The 15129-nt window shown below is 43.7% G+C and overlaps 1 protein-coding gene across 1 annotated transcript; it reads right to left on the bottom strand.

The window, feature by feature from the left end:
* Positions 1-1210: 1210 nt before the first annotated feature.
* Positions 1211-6833, bottom strand: LOC138572976 (uncharacterized). Its single transcript, XM_069649299.1, has 2 exons — positions 4566-6833; positions 1211-1582 (listed from the first exon to the last, which is right to left on the bottom strand). Exons 1-2 carry the CDS (start codon positions 5881-5883, stop codon positions 1572-1574), a joined length of 1329 nt encoding a protein of 442 aa, XP_069505400.1. The 5' UTR covers positions 5884-6833; the 3' UTR covers positions 1211-1571.
* Between the last annotated feature and the right edge of the window lie 8296 nt (positions 6834-15129).

The following is a 15129-nucleotide window of genomic DNA, read 5'->3' as shown; positions in this document are numbered from 1 at the left end:
CTGTCCCAACACAGTGACCCTACGCTAGACTATATATTCCTGAGTATCCCTGGCTTTAGTGGCTTCGTTCCATTCGATGTCTTATGTCACCTAGAAAGTGACCATTACCCCTCATTACCAACGTGGACATTTGAAGAAGCTAAGAGGGCCACGTATTGCAAAATAGGTGAACTTGCTTCTAATGGAAGAAGTCCAATTAAATGGTCGGAAAAAAACTTACCGGGCTGTCAACCTTGGTGGAAACAAAAGGTTTCCTGTCATTAAGAGCCTCCAAGAAAATGATTGCCGATTATAGCATTGCAGTTTTTGAAGCTTATATCTTTTACACTACTGATCTAATGACTAGATGTAGACAGAAGATCAAAGTGACTTTAAATATTATGCTTCGACATGAACATTTGCAAGACAATAATATCGTGAATGCTAAAAGAGAGCCGAAACAATGTCTACTCACTATAATAAGTATGGAGATTACACCTAGTAGTTTGAGTGTTGTGTGAGAATCAAAGGAGGCAGAGGTAAGTAATAAACAAGAAGTTTATTATAGCGGGCCTGCCATGCCAGTCCGCTCACAGCAACTCCTAACAGCTACAGTGTCACGCGAACCAAGCTCCAACCAGAACAACCAGGAGAATGGTTCGCGTGCCACAACATTCTTATGTATAAACACTACATGCTGCTTCTAATAAGAACAAGTCTACCTATAAAAAGGGGATGAATCAATACGTGTTCTAAAAATCACAGAGACAACGCCAAAATATGCTAGCAATAATTTTGTTGCATAACAATTAAGTTCTGGACATATGTCAATGGTGCTAAACCACAACTCGCTCTGGCTAACTGCCTAACTTTGCTCCCCAGGTCTTCCTGCCCAATACGCTCCAGATTTTTATTTTTGGAGGAAATGCTAGGTGTGATCCCTTTGTGAGGACATCCACCCTTTGACTTCGTCAAGACAGCGTTTGACTGTCTGAAAAGACTCCTCCACCTTCTCAATGTTGATGAACACTTGGGTATCATCCTCGTCCGAGTGAAATTTCACTTTGTGCTTCCTCAAGATGTCCATCAATGGCCTAAGATACTAATTAAAAGGGAGGGGAGAGAGTGAGGATCCCTGTGGAACACCACAATCCTGTGGAAGGTAATACCTAATCCCCCACACTAGCGTGAGATGGGGGTTTAGATTCTATTAAAGACACGGAGGCGAATATTATGCATTAGCTTTCTTTACTGAGACACACAGCAGCAAAGAAAATAACATTTTATAAAAGTTTTTTGAAAATAACATGTTACAAAACTTTTTGAAAATGAATAACACAATGTCAACAAAACACATTTATAAAAGTCCCATTCCAAAATGGCGGACAGGTCATGCCCCCCTGGGAGCCAATGGGCATACAGCCAAGTCCATAAATGTCCCTTTCTCCAATAGCAAACCCTCTTTCTGAAGCTGTCCTTTAAGATAAGTTATTGTAGCCATCCTTCACACAATTCCATGAACGATGAATCCACGTAACAGAACTTGAAACTCCTCAACAGAACCTGAACCGATCTCCTTAAAGCAGGACTTCTCACCCGAAATCTGAAACACACAGAACACAATTAGGGTGGGTGGGTGGGATAATATTCGCCTCCGTGTCTTTAATAGAATCTAAACCCCCATCTCACGCTAGTGTGGGGGATTAGGTATTCTATGGCAAGACAGGAGGCTCCTATTATGCAAGTTCAAAGCCCTTGCAGAACATTAACTGCTACATGAGCAATTCGCTTATGATAAAACGTTTTGAAAGTTGACTCCCTCGACCAATCAGCTGCTTTAAGGATCTGATCTAGGCTGCCCCCCAAAAAGGCGGCTTTAGAGGCCATAGCACCCCTAACAGAATGGGGACCAAATGCGGAAGTATCCACTCCCGCCTCCCGCATAATCCATTTAACCCATCTGGCCAAAGTGGAAGGGGATACCGGTTTATGGGGCTTCCTATAGGAAATTAACAGCTGAGAGGTATTAGGAGGACGCAGACTTTCAGTTTTTAACTCAAAACACTTTAAACATGCTACAACACACAATTTATTGTTTTCAGGGAAGGCTGGATAAGATATGGAGGAAGTCATGCACTTTGTTCGTCGTGAAACAAAAAAGGTAACTCCCTGAGGGGTAAACATTTTATTATCGACATCTAAAGCCCTGATATCGGATACTCTTTTAATAGACACTAGACACAACAACATTGCTAGTTTGGAAAAAAGTTGCTGTAAAGACAGATCTTCATTAGGGGCCCAGGATCCAAAGAGATCCAATACTAAGTTAACATCCCAAAGAACTGAATACTTAGGCTTTGGAGGTACTTTAATGCGAATAGACTTGAGAGCTCTACGCACCAGGAAGTGTCTACCCACTGGTTCCCCTTTTACCAATAGGTGACCTGCTGAGATAGCCGACCTGAAACCATTAATGGTTCTATAAGCTTTTCCTTCTTTAAATAGACCCACTAGGAAATTAACCACCTCTACAGGAGGGGCAGAAATGGGATTGAGGTGCCTAACCACACACCAGCTAGACCAACGGTTCCACGCTGAGGAGTATCCCACTTTGGTAGAGGGGGCCCAAGAGTCCCTGATGACCGACATAGAGTCCTGCGAAAGGCCTCGGAAGCACCAGGAAGCGCTGAAATCTTCCACGCCATAAGGGAGAGGTGCCCCTGAAGGACCAACTCGTGAGGAAACCCCCCCGGGTTCGTTAGTAACTGAGGATGAAAGGGAAGAAGACGAGGAACGTCTACTGATAGCTCTAGGAGAGCCGGAAACCATATCTGGGAAGGCCAAAAGGGGGTTAGAAGCACTAATGTGACCTCTTGCCTGCGTACATGAACCAATACTCTGGCTATCATCGCAAAGGGAGGGAAGGCGTACAGCCTCTGACCTGACCAATCCTGAAGAAAGGCATCGGTAGCTAGAGCGCCAGGATCTGGTCTCCAACTGAAGAACCTGAGCACCTGACAGTTTAGCCTCGAGGCAAACAGATCTACTGTAAACGGACCCCAAAGGCAGTCTATCTTGGCAAAGAGGTCCCTGTGTAACATCCAATCGCTCCTGTCTTGGAGGTGTCTGGAGTTCCAATCTGCTACTTCGTTGCTGACTCCCGGCAGGTACTCTGCCTTTAAAACAATATTGCGGTCCAGACAGAAATGCCAAAACTGCCTCGCCAGATCCGCTAGGACCTTGGACCTGGTTCCCCCCAGACGATTGACATATCTCACTGCTGAGACATTGTCCATGCGTAGGAGCACACAACAATTCCCCTGATCTTTGAGGAAACTGCGGACTGCAAAGGATCCCGCTAACAGTTCCAGACAATTGATATGGAGATCCCTCTTTTCCTCTGACCATTTCCCCCCCGTGGAGACCTGGCCTAACCGGGCTCCCCAACCTGCTCTGCTGGCATCTGATTCCAGAACTACATCCGGGGAGGGACCAAAAATTGCTTTCCCATTCCATGCTTCCATGTGTTTGAGCCACCAAAGGAGTTCCAATCTGGCCTCCGGGGACAGTTCCACCATCTGAGAGTAAGAGAGACATCTGCGAAGATGTCGGGCCTTCAGACGCTGTAGTGCTCTGTAATGTAGTGGGGCCGGGAAAATTGCTTGAATAGATGCAGACAACATCCCCACTATCCTGGCTAATAACCTGAGGGAGATTCTTTCCCTTTTGAGAATACCCCGGATCTCCTTCTTTATCTTGGACAATCTGCTGTCTGGGAGGAGAAGGATGCAATCTTTTGAATCTATATCGAAGCCCAGAAACTGGATACATTGCGTAGGCTGCAATATGGATTTTTTGGCATTTATTACAAACCCCAGGCTCTGAAGAAGAGTTATCGTGAACTGCAGATGAGAGAGCAAAACCTGAGCATCCTGGGCTAACAGGAGCATGTCGTCTAGATAAATAATTATCCTTATCCCCTTGGACCTGAGGCGAGCCATCACAGGCCTCATCAACTTGGTGAAGCACCACGGGGCCGAGGACAGACCGAAAGGGAGGGATGCAAATTGCCAAACCCGACCCCCCCACTGAAACTGGAGAAACTCTTGGTGTGGAGGGAACACGGGAACCACTAAGTAAGCATCTTTGAGGTCCAACTTGGCCATCCAATCTGCCGGAAGGAGGGTGTCCCTGAGGAGGTGGATCCCCTCCATCTTGAAGTGGTGGTAAACCACAAAGGAGTTGAGAGCTTTTAAATTTATCACTGGGCGGAACCCCTGATCCGGTTTTGGGACTAGGAATATGGTACTCAGAAACTGGGATGCCCTGTAAGAGGCAGGTACCACCGCTCCCTTGGAGATGAGGTCCTTGACCTCCACATCTATCAGCGACTGCTTTACTCTGTACAGCACCAAAGGATAGGGAACTGACAACTGGCAAGGAGGGGAGTAAAACTCTATGTGATAACCCTGCACTGTCTGCAACACCCAGGGGTCCGATGTGAGGGATTCCCACTGTGGGAGAAACCTGACCAACCTGCCTCCTATACTTTGGAGGGAAAAAACATTTAACACTCGGGAAAATACCTGATGCTCCTCTGGACCTCCTGGAACCTCTGCCACCACGTCCTCTCCAACCCGAATACTGTTGCGGGAAGAATTGGGAGTATGCACCTCGAGCAGAGGATGGATTATGGGCGCCTCGTGAGGCAAATTGACGGGGGCGGGAATGGCCCTGGGAAAAGCGGCCGGAAGAGCGGGCTCTGCCTCGTCCGGCCCTGGGAAAAACCTTCTGAGTGAAGACCTTCTTTATATTAGTCTGGGCCTTATCCAAGGCCGTGAATGTATGGACATACGCAGACAGATCCTTAAGGAAACTCTCCCCAAACAAATTCCCTTGAGCGGAAGGGCCCGCTTCCCTTTCTGACATATCCGCCAGCTTTGAGTCCAGTCTCATTAGAAGAGACTTGCGCCTTTCTTTTGATATAGCCGCATTGGCGTTGCCGAGCAGGCAAACAGTCCTTTGAATCCAACCCCTTAACATGACTACATCAACCGGGGAGTTGGAGGCCGCCGCCTCCTCAGCCATCTCAAAAATCTGAGTGACCGGACCCAGAACATCTAAGAGCTTGTCTTGACAGCTGCGCCAGGCCTTATCCACCCCTTTCCTGGGGTCCTTGCCCTTCTGAGACAAAAACACCGTCATGGGTTGATCAATATCCGGTGTACACGCCACCTTGTCCTGCAGGACTGGCCTAGGGCATTCTGATCGTAACTTGCTCCTGTCCCCTTTAGGTAGTGGGCGCCTAACCCAATACTCTAGAAACGAGGCAATCTCTTGAGAGGGTTGCCACTCAGCAGACCTGGGATGCAAGATGAGGGCCGGGTCAAAAAAGGGGACCCCATTAATGTCCAATACAGGACCTTCCTGGGCTGGAACAGGAGCCACTCTCCTCTTGCGCCTCTTAGGGGGCGAATCAGAGTCCTCCGAAGAGTCAGAGGAAGAAACAGGTATAGGGGATAGCTGTGCAGGGAGCTGGGCAGAAGAAGACCAAGGGGTTGAGGAAAGTGGGTGGGATTCATCCCTTTTGCGCTTTTGGGCTCTACCAGGGGATGAGTCGGGGGAAGAAACTGGGCGAGGACTGAGTTGTCCCGAAATATGCTTTGTTTTTCCTGTACACTTTTTTGGGGGTTGGAGTTGCACAGAGGGGCCCGCCGCCTGGGGGGGGTGAAAATCCGCTATGCGGTTTATTAGCCTGTCAAAAGCAGAAGCCAAAGTATTATTAAGGTCAGACAAGGCTGAATCAATGGAAGCCTGGATAGCCTGTTCCACTGTAGGCTGTCCATTCGCCTGCCCCCCCCCCATTATCCGTTTTCTTGGAAGTGCGCACCTGAGTACAGGCATCCGCTAAAACAGGGGCAACAGAATTATTATTAGTATTACCCATGGCAGGCCTCTCCATCATTGGTCACCACAGAAGTGTAACTTCTAATCAATGCAGCCGAGCAGGCTGTGCTAAAAGCACACAAATAGCCAAGCAGGCTTTAACAAAGGAAACACACCAACTGGTGAGAAAAAACAGGTGACAGCCGAGCAGGCCAAAAATACACCCGAGCAGGGTGAAAGGAGTGGGGGGAGCCGAGCCGGCTGAGCATAAAAGGAGCACACAAGGAAACACAGGGAAATAAAATAAATGCAAATTAAATTAAATCACTCCTATGAGGTGCAATAAATGTGGGAAAATGCTCCTGCACCTTCACTTTAACCAAGCACAAACAGGCAGGCCTAGCCTGAGAGGCTCACAAGATACGCAAGCAGCGTATAAACACACATGTGCCACTTGTAAACAAAACCCCCCCAGAAATCCGAGAGGCCGTGACCCTGTCAGAGAAAACCAAGCTCAATTAACACGGACAAACGAGCTCAGGGCCCGGCTGCCTGAAAGAGCGCGAACGCTCCGAAAGGCCCGGCTATTTACAGAAACACACTCCCCTGAGGGAGAAATGCACAGAGGATAGCTGAAGGCACACGAACAATATTGCAACAAAGTATAAAAGGCGCGCGAACGCCTCTGCAAAAGGAATGGAATGACAAGGATTAATGAGCAGGCACCCGCTCCACACGGAGCGGCGTCACAATGTAACACTCCTGACTGGAGGAAAACGTTCGAACGAACGCACCTTTCACAGAACAAAAAATGAAATGACCATTTCAATTCAAAGATACAATCACCGAAAAACGAAATGAAGTATCACAATCAACACTCTAAACTCTATATGAAGCACAATAAGGCACGAGCTAGAGAGAGTAACTTAGCTGTGTCAATCAGCAGCAAAGAAAGAGGGTTTGCTATTGGAGAAAGGGACATTTATGGACTTGGCTGTATGCCCATTGGCTCCCAGGGGGGCATGACCTGTCCGCCATTTTGGAATGGGACTTTTATAAATGTGTTTTGTTGACATTGTGTTATTCATTTTCAAAAAGTTTTGTAACATGTTATTTTCAAAAAACTTTTATAAAATGTTATTTTCTTTGCTGCTGTGTGTCTCAGTAAAGAAAGCTAATGCATAATAGGAGCCTCCTGTCTTGCCATAGAATTTGAAAAACAACCGCCCGATTTGACCCATTGTTCCCGGTCTGACAAAAATGACTGGAACCAGCTCAGTGCCTGGTCAGAGATGATTCCGATCTCCCCGAGGCATCTAAATACTGCCTCGCCTCTCGTGTTACGCGGTGGGATTGCACGTCCAAAGTGTTGCTGGGCAACGTAGTTTGCCGATCGCAGGATTCATTTCCACACAACCTCTAAATTGCCTGTATCACACCAAAACGGAATTTCTCACAATCTGCCTTTGTACAGCGGGACTCCCCTACCCAAAAGTGTTAAAAAACTAAATCGCAGCAATTAACTAAAATTAAAATTAAAACTGCTAAAATATTAACAAAGGCAATTTCAGACAGTGTAAATCTCTGAGAACAATAGTAATGACTTTTTGCACTATTTTATCTATAGCCAAACGAGCCTTCTACCTCGGAAGGCACCAGAGCTCGCAAACAGAGCAATGCTGACGCGAGCCTATTAAGGCCTGCGTCGCATCCCACATGATGCAGTGGGGCTGCATGTGCAAAGTGTTGCTGGGCAACGTAGTTTGCCGATCGCAGGATTCACTTCCCCACAACCTCTAAATTGTCTGTATCACACCAAAATGGAATTTCTCACAATCCGCCTTGGTACAGCAGTATTCCCCCACCCAAAAGTTTTAAAAAACAATATATGCAACAATTACTTAAAATGAAGATTTAAACTGCTAAAATATTAACAAAGGCAATTCCAGACAGTGTACATCTCTGAGAGCAATAGTAATGACTTTTTGCTCTATATTATCTAGAGCCAAACAAGCCTGCTACCTCGGATGGAAACAGAGCTTGCAGAAGTAAATATACAATTAAACTGGGCTGTAGTGAAGTTTGGGGATTTCCAACAAGCCTCTGCCTCTGAAAGATTCAGGCCTCATTACGACCCAGGCGGTAAGTTACCGCCTGGGTCATACCTTTACCACCTTGGTGTAAACTATGTTTACGCCATGGTGGTTGGCGGACTTACCACCCCATTCCGAGGTTGGCGGGGCGGTAAATCCCCAATCCCCATTTACCCTTCCCCATTCCCATTTTTGCCCCATAGGGCATAATGGGAGTGGGGAAGGCGTTAATTACGCCACCGTAAATTACGGTGGCCTAATTAACAACAAGGTCCCTTAGCGCCATGGATTTTAACACCTGCTAAAAGCAGGTGTTAAATCCTCCATGGCGCTAAGGGACCTCGGAATCAGGCGGTAAGGGTCGGCGCTGTTTACGCTGCCGTAAACCCCTTACCGCCTGGGTCGTAATGAGGCCCATAGCTAAGCATACACAGTCACATGTATTAGTTAGTACCTGGCAGCAGCTACAGACATATGTTACATGATGAGAAAATGCGCTGGTCGAGGTGTTAGCTCCCTTTACTTCGCCTAAATACCGTCTTCTACACTCTCTTCGTCAGACATTTACTTCTTCATGCATTTACTTCTTCTTATCGTTACTTCGGCGTCCAACACTTTGCACTTTCAGTAGCCCTGAATAAATATGGGAAAAATAAAATAAATCACCATTATAGTACAAAAAAGAAAAAGGATACAAGCTAAAAAACAGGAATTGCAGAGAACCTCCAAACTGGTGGAGATAACTCGAAAGCTATGTTTCCACATATTTTTTAGAAATAAGTGGGTAAGAAAAGTGGGTTGTGATCTGTCAGTGTTCCTATTTTCACTGGAAATGAGTGGGTAAGAAAAGTGGGTGGTGGTCTGTCAGTGATCCTATTTTCACTGGTAATAAGTGGGTAAGAAAAGTGGGTGGTGATCTGTCAGTGTTCCTATTTTCACTGGAAATGAGTGGGTTTGAAAAGCAAGTGGTGATCTGTCAGTGTTCCTATTTTCACTGGAAATGAGTGGGTTTGAAAAGCGAGTGGTGATCTGTCAGTGTTCCTATTTTCCACTGGAAAATAAGTGGGTTTGAAATGTGGGTGGTGATCTGTCAGTGTTCTTATTTTCACTGGGCGTTCACGGTTCCTTATTTAGTAGTCACTTTACATGCATGGCAATCCTCTGGCGCCACTGACTAGATTAACTTTTCAGTGATGATAGTTAAATAACCCAGCCCCAAACACATTTCCGTTGCAATTTAGTGGTTTTCAATTAGATTAGACTAAGTATATGTACTTTTTTATTTACTTTTGGACAGGCCATTGTGACGCCCCATGGTTTTGTCACCAGGAGTCAGGGTCAGAAACAATATGTGAACACAGATGCAAGGATTAGCAGCTTTCTGGTGGAGGGCAAGTTTATTGAAGGATACAGCTAACACAAATAAGAACTGAGCTGACAAAAGATCCATACCTTTGCGCTAACCCCCAAAACACAAATCCATACATGACGTCATGTCTCCCACAACACAAAACCTATACCAGTACATGTCAATATGCCCCATTGCAGTTGGGGGATGGAACGCTATTTCTGCTTTTTTTTCCCCTTTGGATTCTGGGACTTGAAGTACCAGATTCTTAATGGGTAATCTGGGACTACAAATCCCTTTATGCAAATGAAAAAAAGGCCACAAATCTCCCGAGTGGAATTTATTTGCAAGGCACAGGCACAAGTAGAAATGAAAGATTTACCCCCAAAGGATAGGGTATAGGTAGGGTGGGGTAAACACTGTCACACGAGAGGTACAAGTAAAAGGTAATTTAAAGTTCTTAGGGCATTCAGACCAGTGTAACTGCAAGAGGGAGAGGGGTAACGTACAATAAGCTTACAGGCTGGCAGGCAACCACGTACAAGAGATACACCAGTAAACAACACCATGATGTGCATGATACTGTAACCCCAGCATCAGATAAGTGAGTGTGACCACTCTTCCAAGTGTTTCACATTTTTAAAAGGCTGATGGTATATGCTTCGACCCTTCTGGTGGAGCCACAATGGATCAGAAGGGCCTCTAAATGGAGGGACAATCTAAGGGATACTGGTTAGTGTAGTTTGGGGTGAGCTTAGCTCAAGTGCGCTTGGGAATGAGAATACTGGTTGAACTGCTGCTATGGTAGGTGCCTGCGGGCTTCCATCCAGCCCACACACATGAAAGAGATCATTACTGCACCAGATCACATGTGCATGCCCTTAGTGAATGTATACACGTTGGTGTGAACATAATACTTGGAGTAAGGATCAAAACTAGCAGTTTGGTTTGATATGTTTTCCAGTCAATAAGGGTATGTCAATGATGAAATTACTCATTCAATAGTTTATGCCATTTTTCATAAAGACGTCTATGTGCTCAAAACAGTACAAATGCCCTAGTGCCAATGTGTGTTTCAACCAATTCCTGGTCTTCCTCAAGGCCGGGCTTCCTGATGATACGCACATATTAATAGATGTGAAAGGGGCTTTGCACAATAGATATGCAAATAGTGGAATCAATGTCCTGGTGTTCGAGCTGCAACGTAGTGTTGAAGGGGTTCCTTATTTACTGGTTCTCAACCATTGTTCCCCACTCCCCCTTTTCAGGTTTATCTTGCGCAAATGTACATAGGTCTCCTGGTTAGCGCGCAACCTTTCCCATAGTGGGACTATTGGATATGTAATCTCAACATTGACATACCCTTATTTACGGGAATCCCTATAAAACCGAACTGCTAGTTTCGATCCTTACTACAAGTATTATGTTCAAGCCTACGTGTATACATTCACATAGGACGTGGGCATGTGATTTGGTACAATAATGGCATCAATCTAAGGCATAGCCAAGTCAGAAAAGATGCATTTTTGACAGATTTGCGACGTTTCTTCCTCATTGCCCCCAAAATACAAACCAGGTACCTGGCATTCCAGTTATATCCATCAAAGCACAATAAGAAAATGTTTTACCCAGTATCATACACTTTATACATTAGTTGACTAGCAGATTTGTGCCTAGTCTTTAGACATTTGAGCATCAATCTTCTCAGGTCTAGCTGATCCAAATGTGTTTTATTTCATAGAGATGACATGAAAAGTACACACATCACGTTATAAACCAACCTGGATAGTAAATACATCCTTATGTTAAGCAAAATGAGCACAACTGAAGTTTTATATTTGCCCTTCTGAATACAAAACTGCAACACTCCACGTATACGATTGCCTTCCTAAATAAATCTCCTGTGGGTTTTGCAACTGTACATTCAGGACGTAGATCCACAACATCAACAAACAATTTGGTGACAGTCATAGCTTGACAAAGACTTGCATCTCTTTATTGCCCATGATCCACCAAAAAACATGTGATTAACCAAAAAAGAACCCCTTTTGTGTGTGACACCAGCAGACAACTTGTCAATGAACGCCTGGCAAGCACATACAGATCTTCACGGAACTCTGCTGCCCATAACAGAAGAACTGTGAACAGCATTTGTGGGACCCGCTTTGCATGACTTGTGTTAACATTACTCGTAGAGGTAGCACCCCTAGTGTATACCAGCATGACCCCAAGAAAGAGTGACGTGAGATACCAAGAGGTCCCACAGGAGCATGACTCTGTGCTGGAGGAAGGATGATAAGTCATTCCGACACCACCCACCCAAATGTGTATAGGCGCTATATAAATAAACTATCATATCATATCACCCCAGGTCAGGTAAGGACTTATTTATTCCTTATTTTTTAACGAGCCAGGGGAGCACAGTCAGTGTTTTGGGCCAGTAGTGGTTAAGATTCGAGTAAAATTCGAGCCAGCCACTACTCTTGGTACCTTCCGAACCTGTGCTTCTGAAAGGTCAAATGTGCTGGGCTAGCATCATTGACAAGCCAGGATCTTGGCATGTGACTGACACAAAACTGTGCCTTTTGGTATTTTAGAGGCACCAGGGTGAAGCAGCGGACATTTTATAATGATGTGCAGGTGCTCCTGTAATGCTGCTGCAGTGATTCTGCTCTGCTGCAATGGGAATACCTGGCAGATATGTGGACATGTTAGATTGAGGTCAAGTAAGCCACGGCTCAGCCTGAAAGGGCATCTTATTCACAGAAAGTTACTTGTGCTTATTTCAAAGATATACTGGATCATTGTCCCTGTGCCCAAAAGTATCAATTAAACTATCTTCTAAAAACCCTCTGACCCTTCTTAGTGACCCACCAGCTTCTTTCGCATCTCCAGATCTAATTTTGAAATGTTGCAGGACCATTTATAAAATCCTGGGTCCGACACTGAGAGGCACTTTTCATTGTGATCGGTACCTTAGCAACTTCGCGATTGGTTGCTCTGTCATGTGGTTCCATGTGCATTTTTGCAGAATTACTGTCACCTTTATCCGGTCCTGGATTTTTGGGCTCTGCAATTGCACATTCTTGAACTTGCCGGTTCATACTTTTAATTGGAAGTATGGAGCTATAACTCTGATCATGCTAAATGTTAGGCAAACAGGTCAGGACTGGGAGAAAGTTACCCTCATGGCACGGGGACATTGGGAAGTTATGCTGCATGGAAGATCACACAAGCCACCAGGCATGCTAGGTACACCTTTTGAGCACTAGGTACAGGCCCATAGAACAAAACAATGATTGCGGCTATGACACCGGCATCTGCTGCTACCAAGGCTAATGCAGCGTAGATGTTAACTAAGAAAGAAAAGGCAATACATTGAATACTCACAGTGACAAGAGACGTACACGAGACGAATTAGAGATCTCATTGCAGCATTGCAAATGAAGCATACATGTGAAAAATTAAAAGTCACATCTACTATTACCAACCCTCCTGAAGAACCAATATAAATTATTGGGGAAACACGTGTCGAGGGACAACACAACAAACACGCATATTCAAACTCACCAAAATCAGACACCAATGTCTCCAAAGGAGCAACACGGAATATTGCTATTAAGGATTTAAACCCTTACTGAGGGACAACGCATTAACCATCAACAAGAGCAAAGATCTGAAATGCAAACAAGCGTACTAAAATTAACCAGAATTGGACATTAATGCCTACAAAGGAGCAACACCGAAGATTGCCATTAAGGACATAAACTCCTTCTTCTCTTAATGTGAAGGAACATTAAGACTCCAAAAGGACTTCCCTTACCTCAAGTGACTGACCTTAATGTGAAGTAACATTAAAAGTTTCAAAGGACTTTTTTTCAATTAACTATTCAAAAATCTTCATAATATGGATTATTATTGATGATCAACAAGAATATAAATAAATACTATATGTCTATTGTTCAATTTATTCAAAATACAAGTATTTCAAGGTGCAATAAGATAATGAATATTAAGTCTATTAATCATATCATTGGGCAACCTCAATGAACCATTTACGTTGCAGCCCAGAGCATACTCAAAACAAAGTATAAACTTTAACTAAGAGCTTGCGTAAAAGATTGCAAGTAGGTTGCACCGCTTATTACCATGAAATCATAGCCCTGCCCCCACGGATGTAGTCTTTACTTCTTCTGCATTCACTTCACCATACATTCTTTTTTTGTTTGAACAATTTTTATTAAGAACAGTAAGGATACAAAGCTTGAACATGACTTAGACCATCATAGTATGGTATATATGTTTTTTTTTTCTCTGATAAAATATTCTGCAGGATGGCCAAAAATAATGTGATTAAAAACAACACACAAACCTTGCATAGCAAAAGTTAGAGAATAAACCCAAATGCATTAGACTGCAGATAATGAAAGTAGTAGTTAGATAAGGTACTTATGATTTAGAACTTCAGACCAAAACACTAGACAGACAGGACTAACATGAACAAAAGGAGGGAAAGAGAGGGGTAGAATTAGAAAAGTTAAAAATCAGTATTGTAATGTATTCCGAATGCCTAAAACTAAACATTACTTAGAAATTCTAAAAATGATTGCCATTTCAATTCATATTTATGCAATAGTTGTGGAGATAAAGCAATGCATTTTTCCATCCTATTAATATTGCAAACTGAGTTCCACCATACTTTGAAATGAAGTCTTTCCAATCAAAAAGTAATAGTTTGAATAGCAATAACCAAAAGTAGATCAAACAGGTAACAATTTTTCTTAGCTATAGTGGGTTGAATACTTTTGCTTTCATGAAATAGAACTGTTGAAACTTGAACATGTGTTTTAAAGTTGACCACGCCTGTTTCCAGAAACCTTTCACATATATACATTCAAACACAATATGTTTAAACGTTCCCTGATAACTAAGACAACTCCAACACTTATCATCTTGGGATAGGCCTCCTTTTGAGAGCATTAATGGAGTCATATACGCCCTATGATGAACAAAGAACATTGTCTGAAGCAGGATAGATGAAACAATTGACTTGGAAATATTGGACCATACACCAGGCTAGCTCTTTTAGGAGTCATCAAGGGAGCAATCTAGATTTCATGCTTCTAGACACTTAGGTACAATTCCTTCTGTTGGTGCTGACAGGCTAGTTTTGTATGACATGGCCACTGTGAAAAGAGGGTTTGATAAATGGAGCAATCTCTGGGAAGAAAAAGTAGTTGCATTATATATTAAGATGTTGTAATTTTCCAGGATAGCTTCCACAAGTCTAGCATATTGCTGTAAAAAGAACACTGGTGTGTAAAATGTTGCTGTGAATTCATCAAAGGTGAGAGGAATACCTTGATTAAACAATTGTCCCACATATTTAAGGTCGAGAGCTAGCCATTGCCTCCAACACAAGGTTCTTTTATTAACTTTTCCTAGGGGAATCATCCAAATGTAATGGGAAATAAATTGAGATCTTTTTGCAGTTAGCAGTAATAAATATGATCGAAGGTACAATATCGAGATATTGATACTCGCACTATATAAGCGTTTATTCTTATTATTAATGTAGATACAATCCGTAAGGGTATGTGGAGATACCATTGCTCTCTCTATAGCATACCAATTAGGCATATCGGGAGACATAGGGATAAACCACGACTGGGCTCATTTTAAAACAAAGTCTGAGTGATAATTTTTGTAATCGAGGAAACCAACTCCTCCTTCTGCTCTATGCATTTTAAGCTTACATAATACATAATGATATCCTTTGTTTCTTTTTCCCCCAGAGAAATTTAAGAATACAGATGTCTAGAG

Source organism: Ambystoma mexicanum, chromosome 1p (assembly GCF_040938575.1).
Source record: "Ambystoma mexicanum isolate Mex_15411 chromosome 1p, UKY_AmexF1_1, whole genome shotgun sequence".
In the NCBI taxonomy this organism is placed as follows: domain Eukaryota; kingdom Metazoa; phylum Chordata; class Amphibia; order Caudata; family Ambystomatidae; genus Ambystoma; species Ambystoma mexicanum.
This window is presented reverse-complemented; position numbering and strand designations above follow the sequence as displayed.

Coding starts and splice junctions, on each gene's coding strand:
- LOC138572976 (XM_069649299.1), bottom strand. CDS start 5,883: ATGCCTGTACTCAGGTGCGCACTTCCAAGAAAACGGATAATGGGGGGG.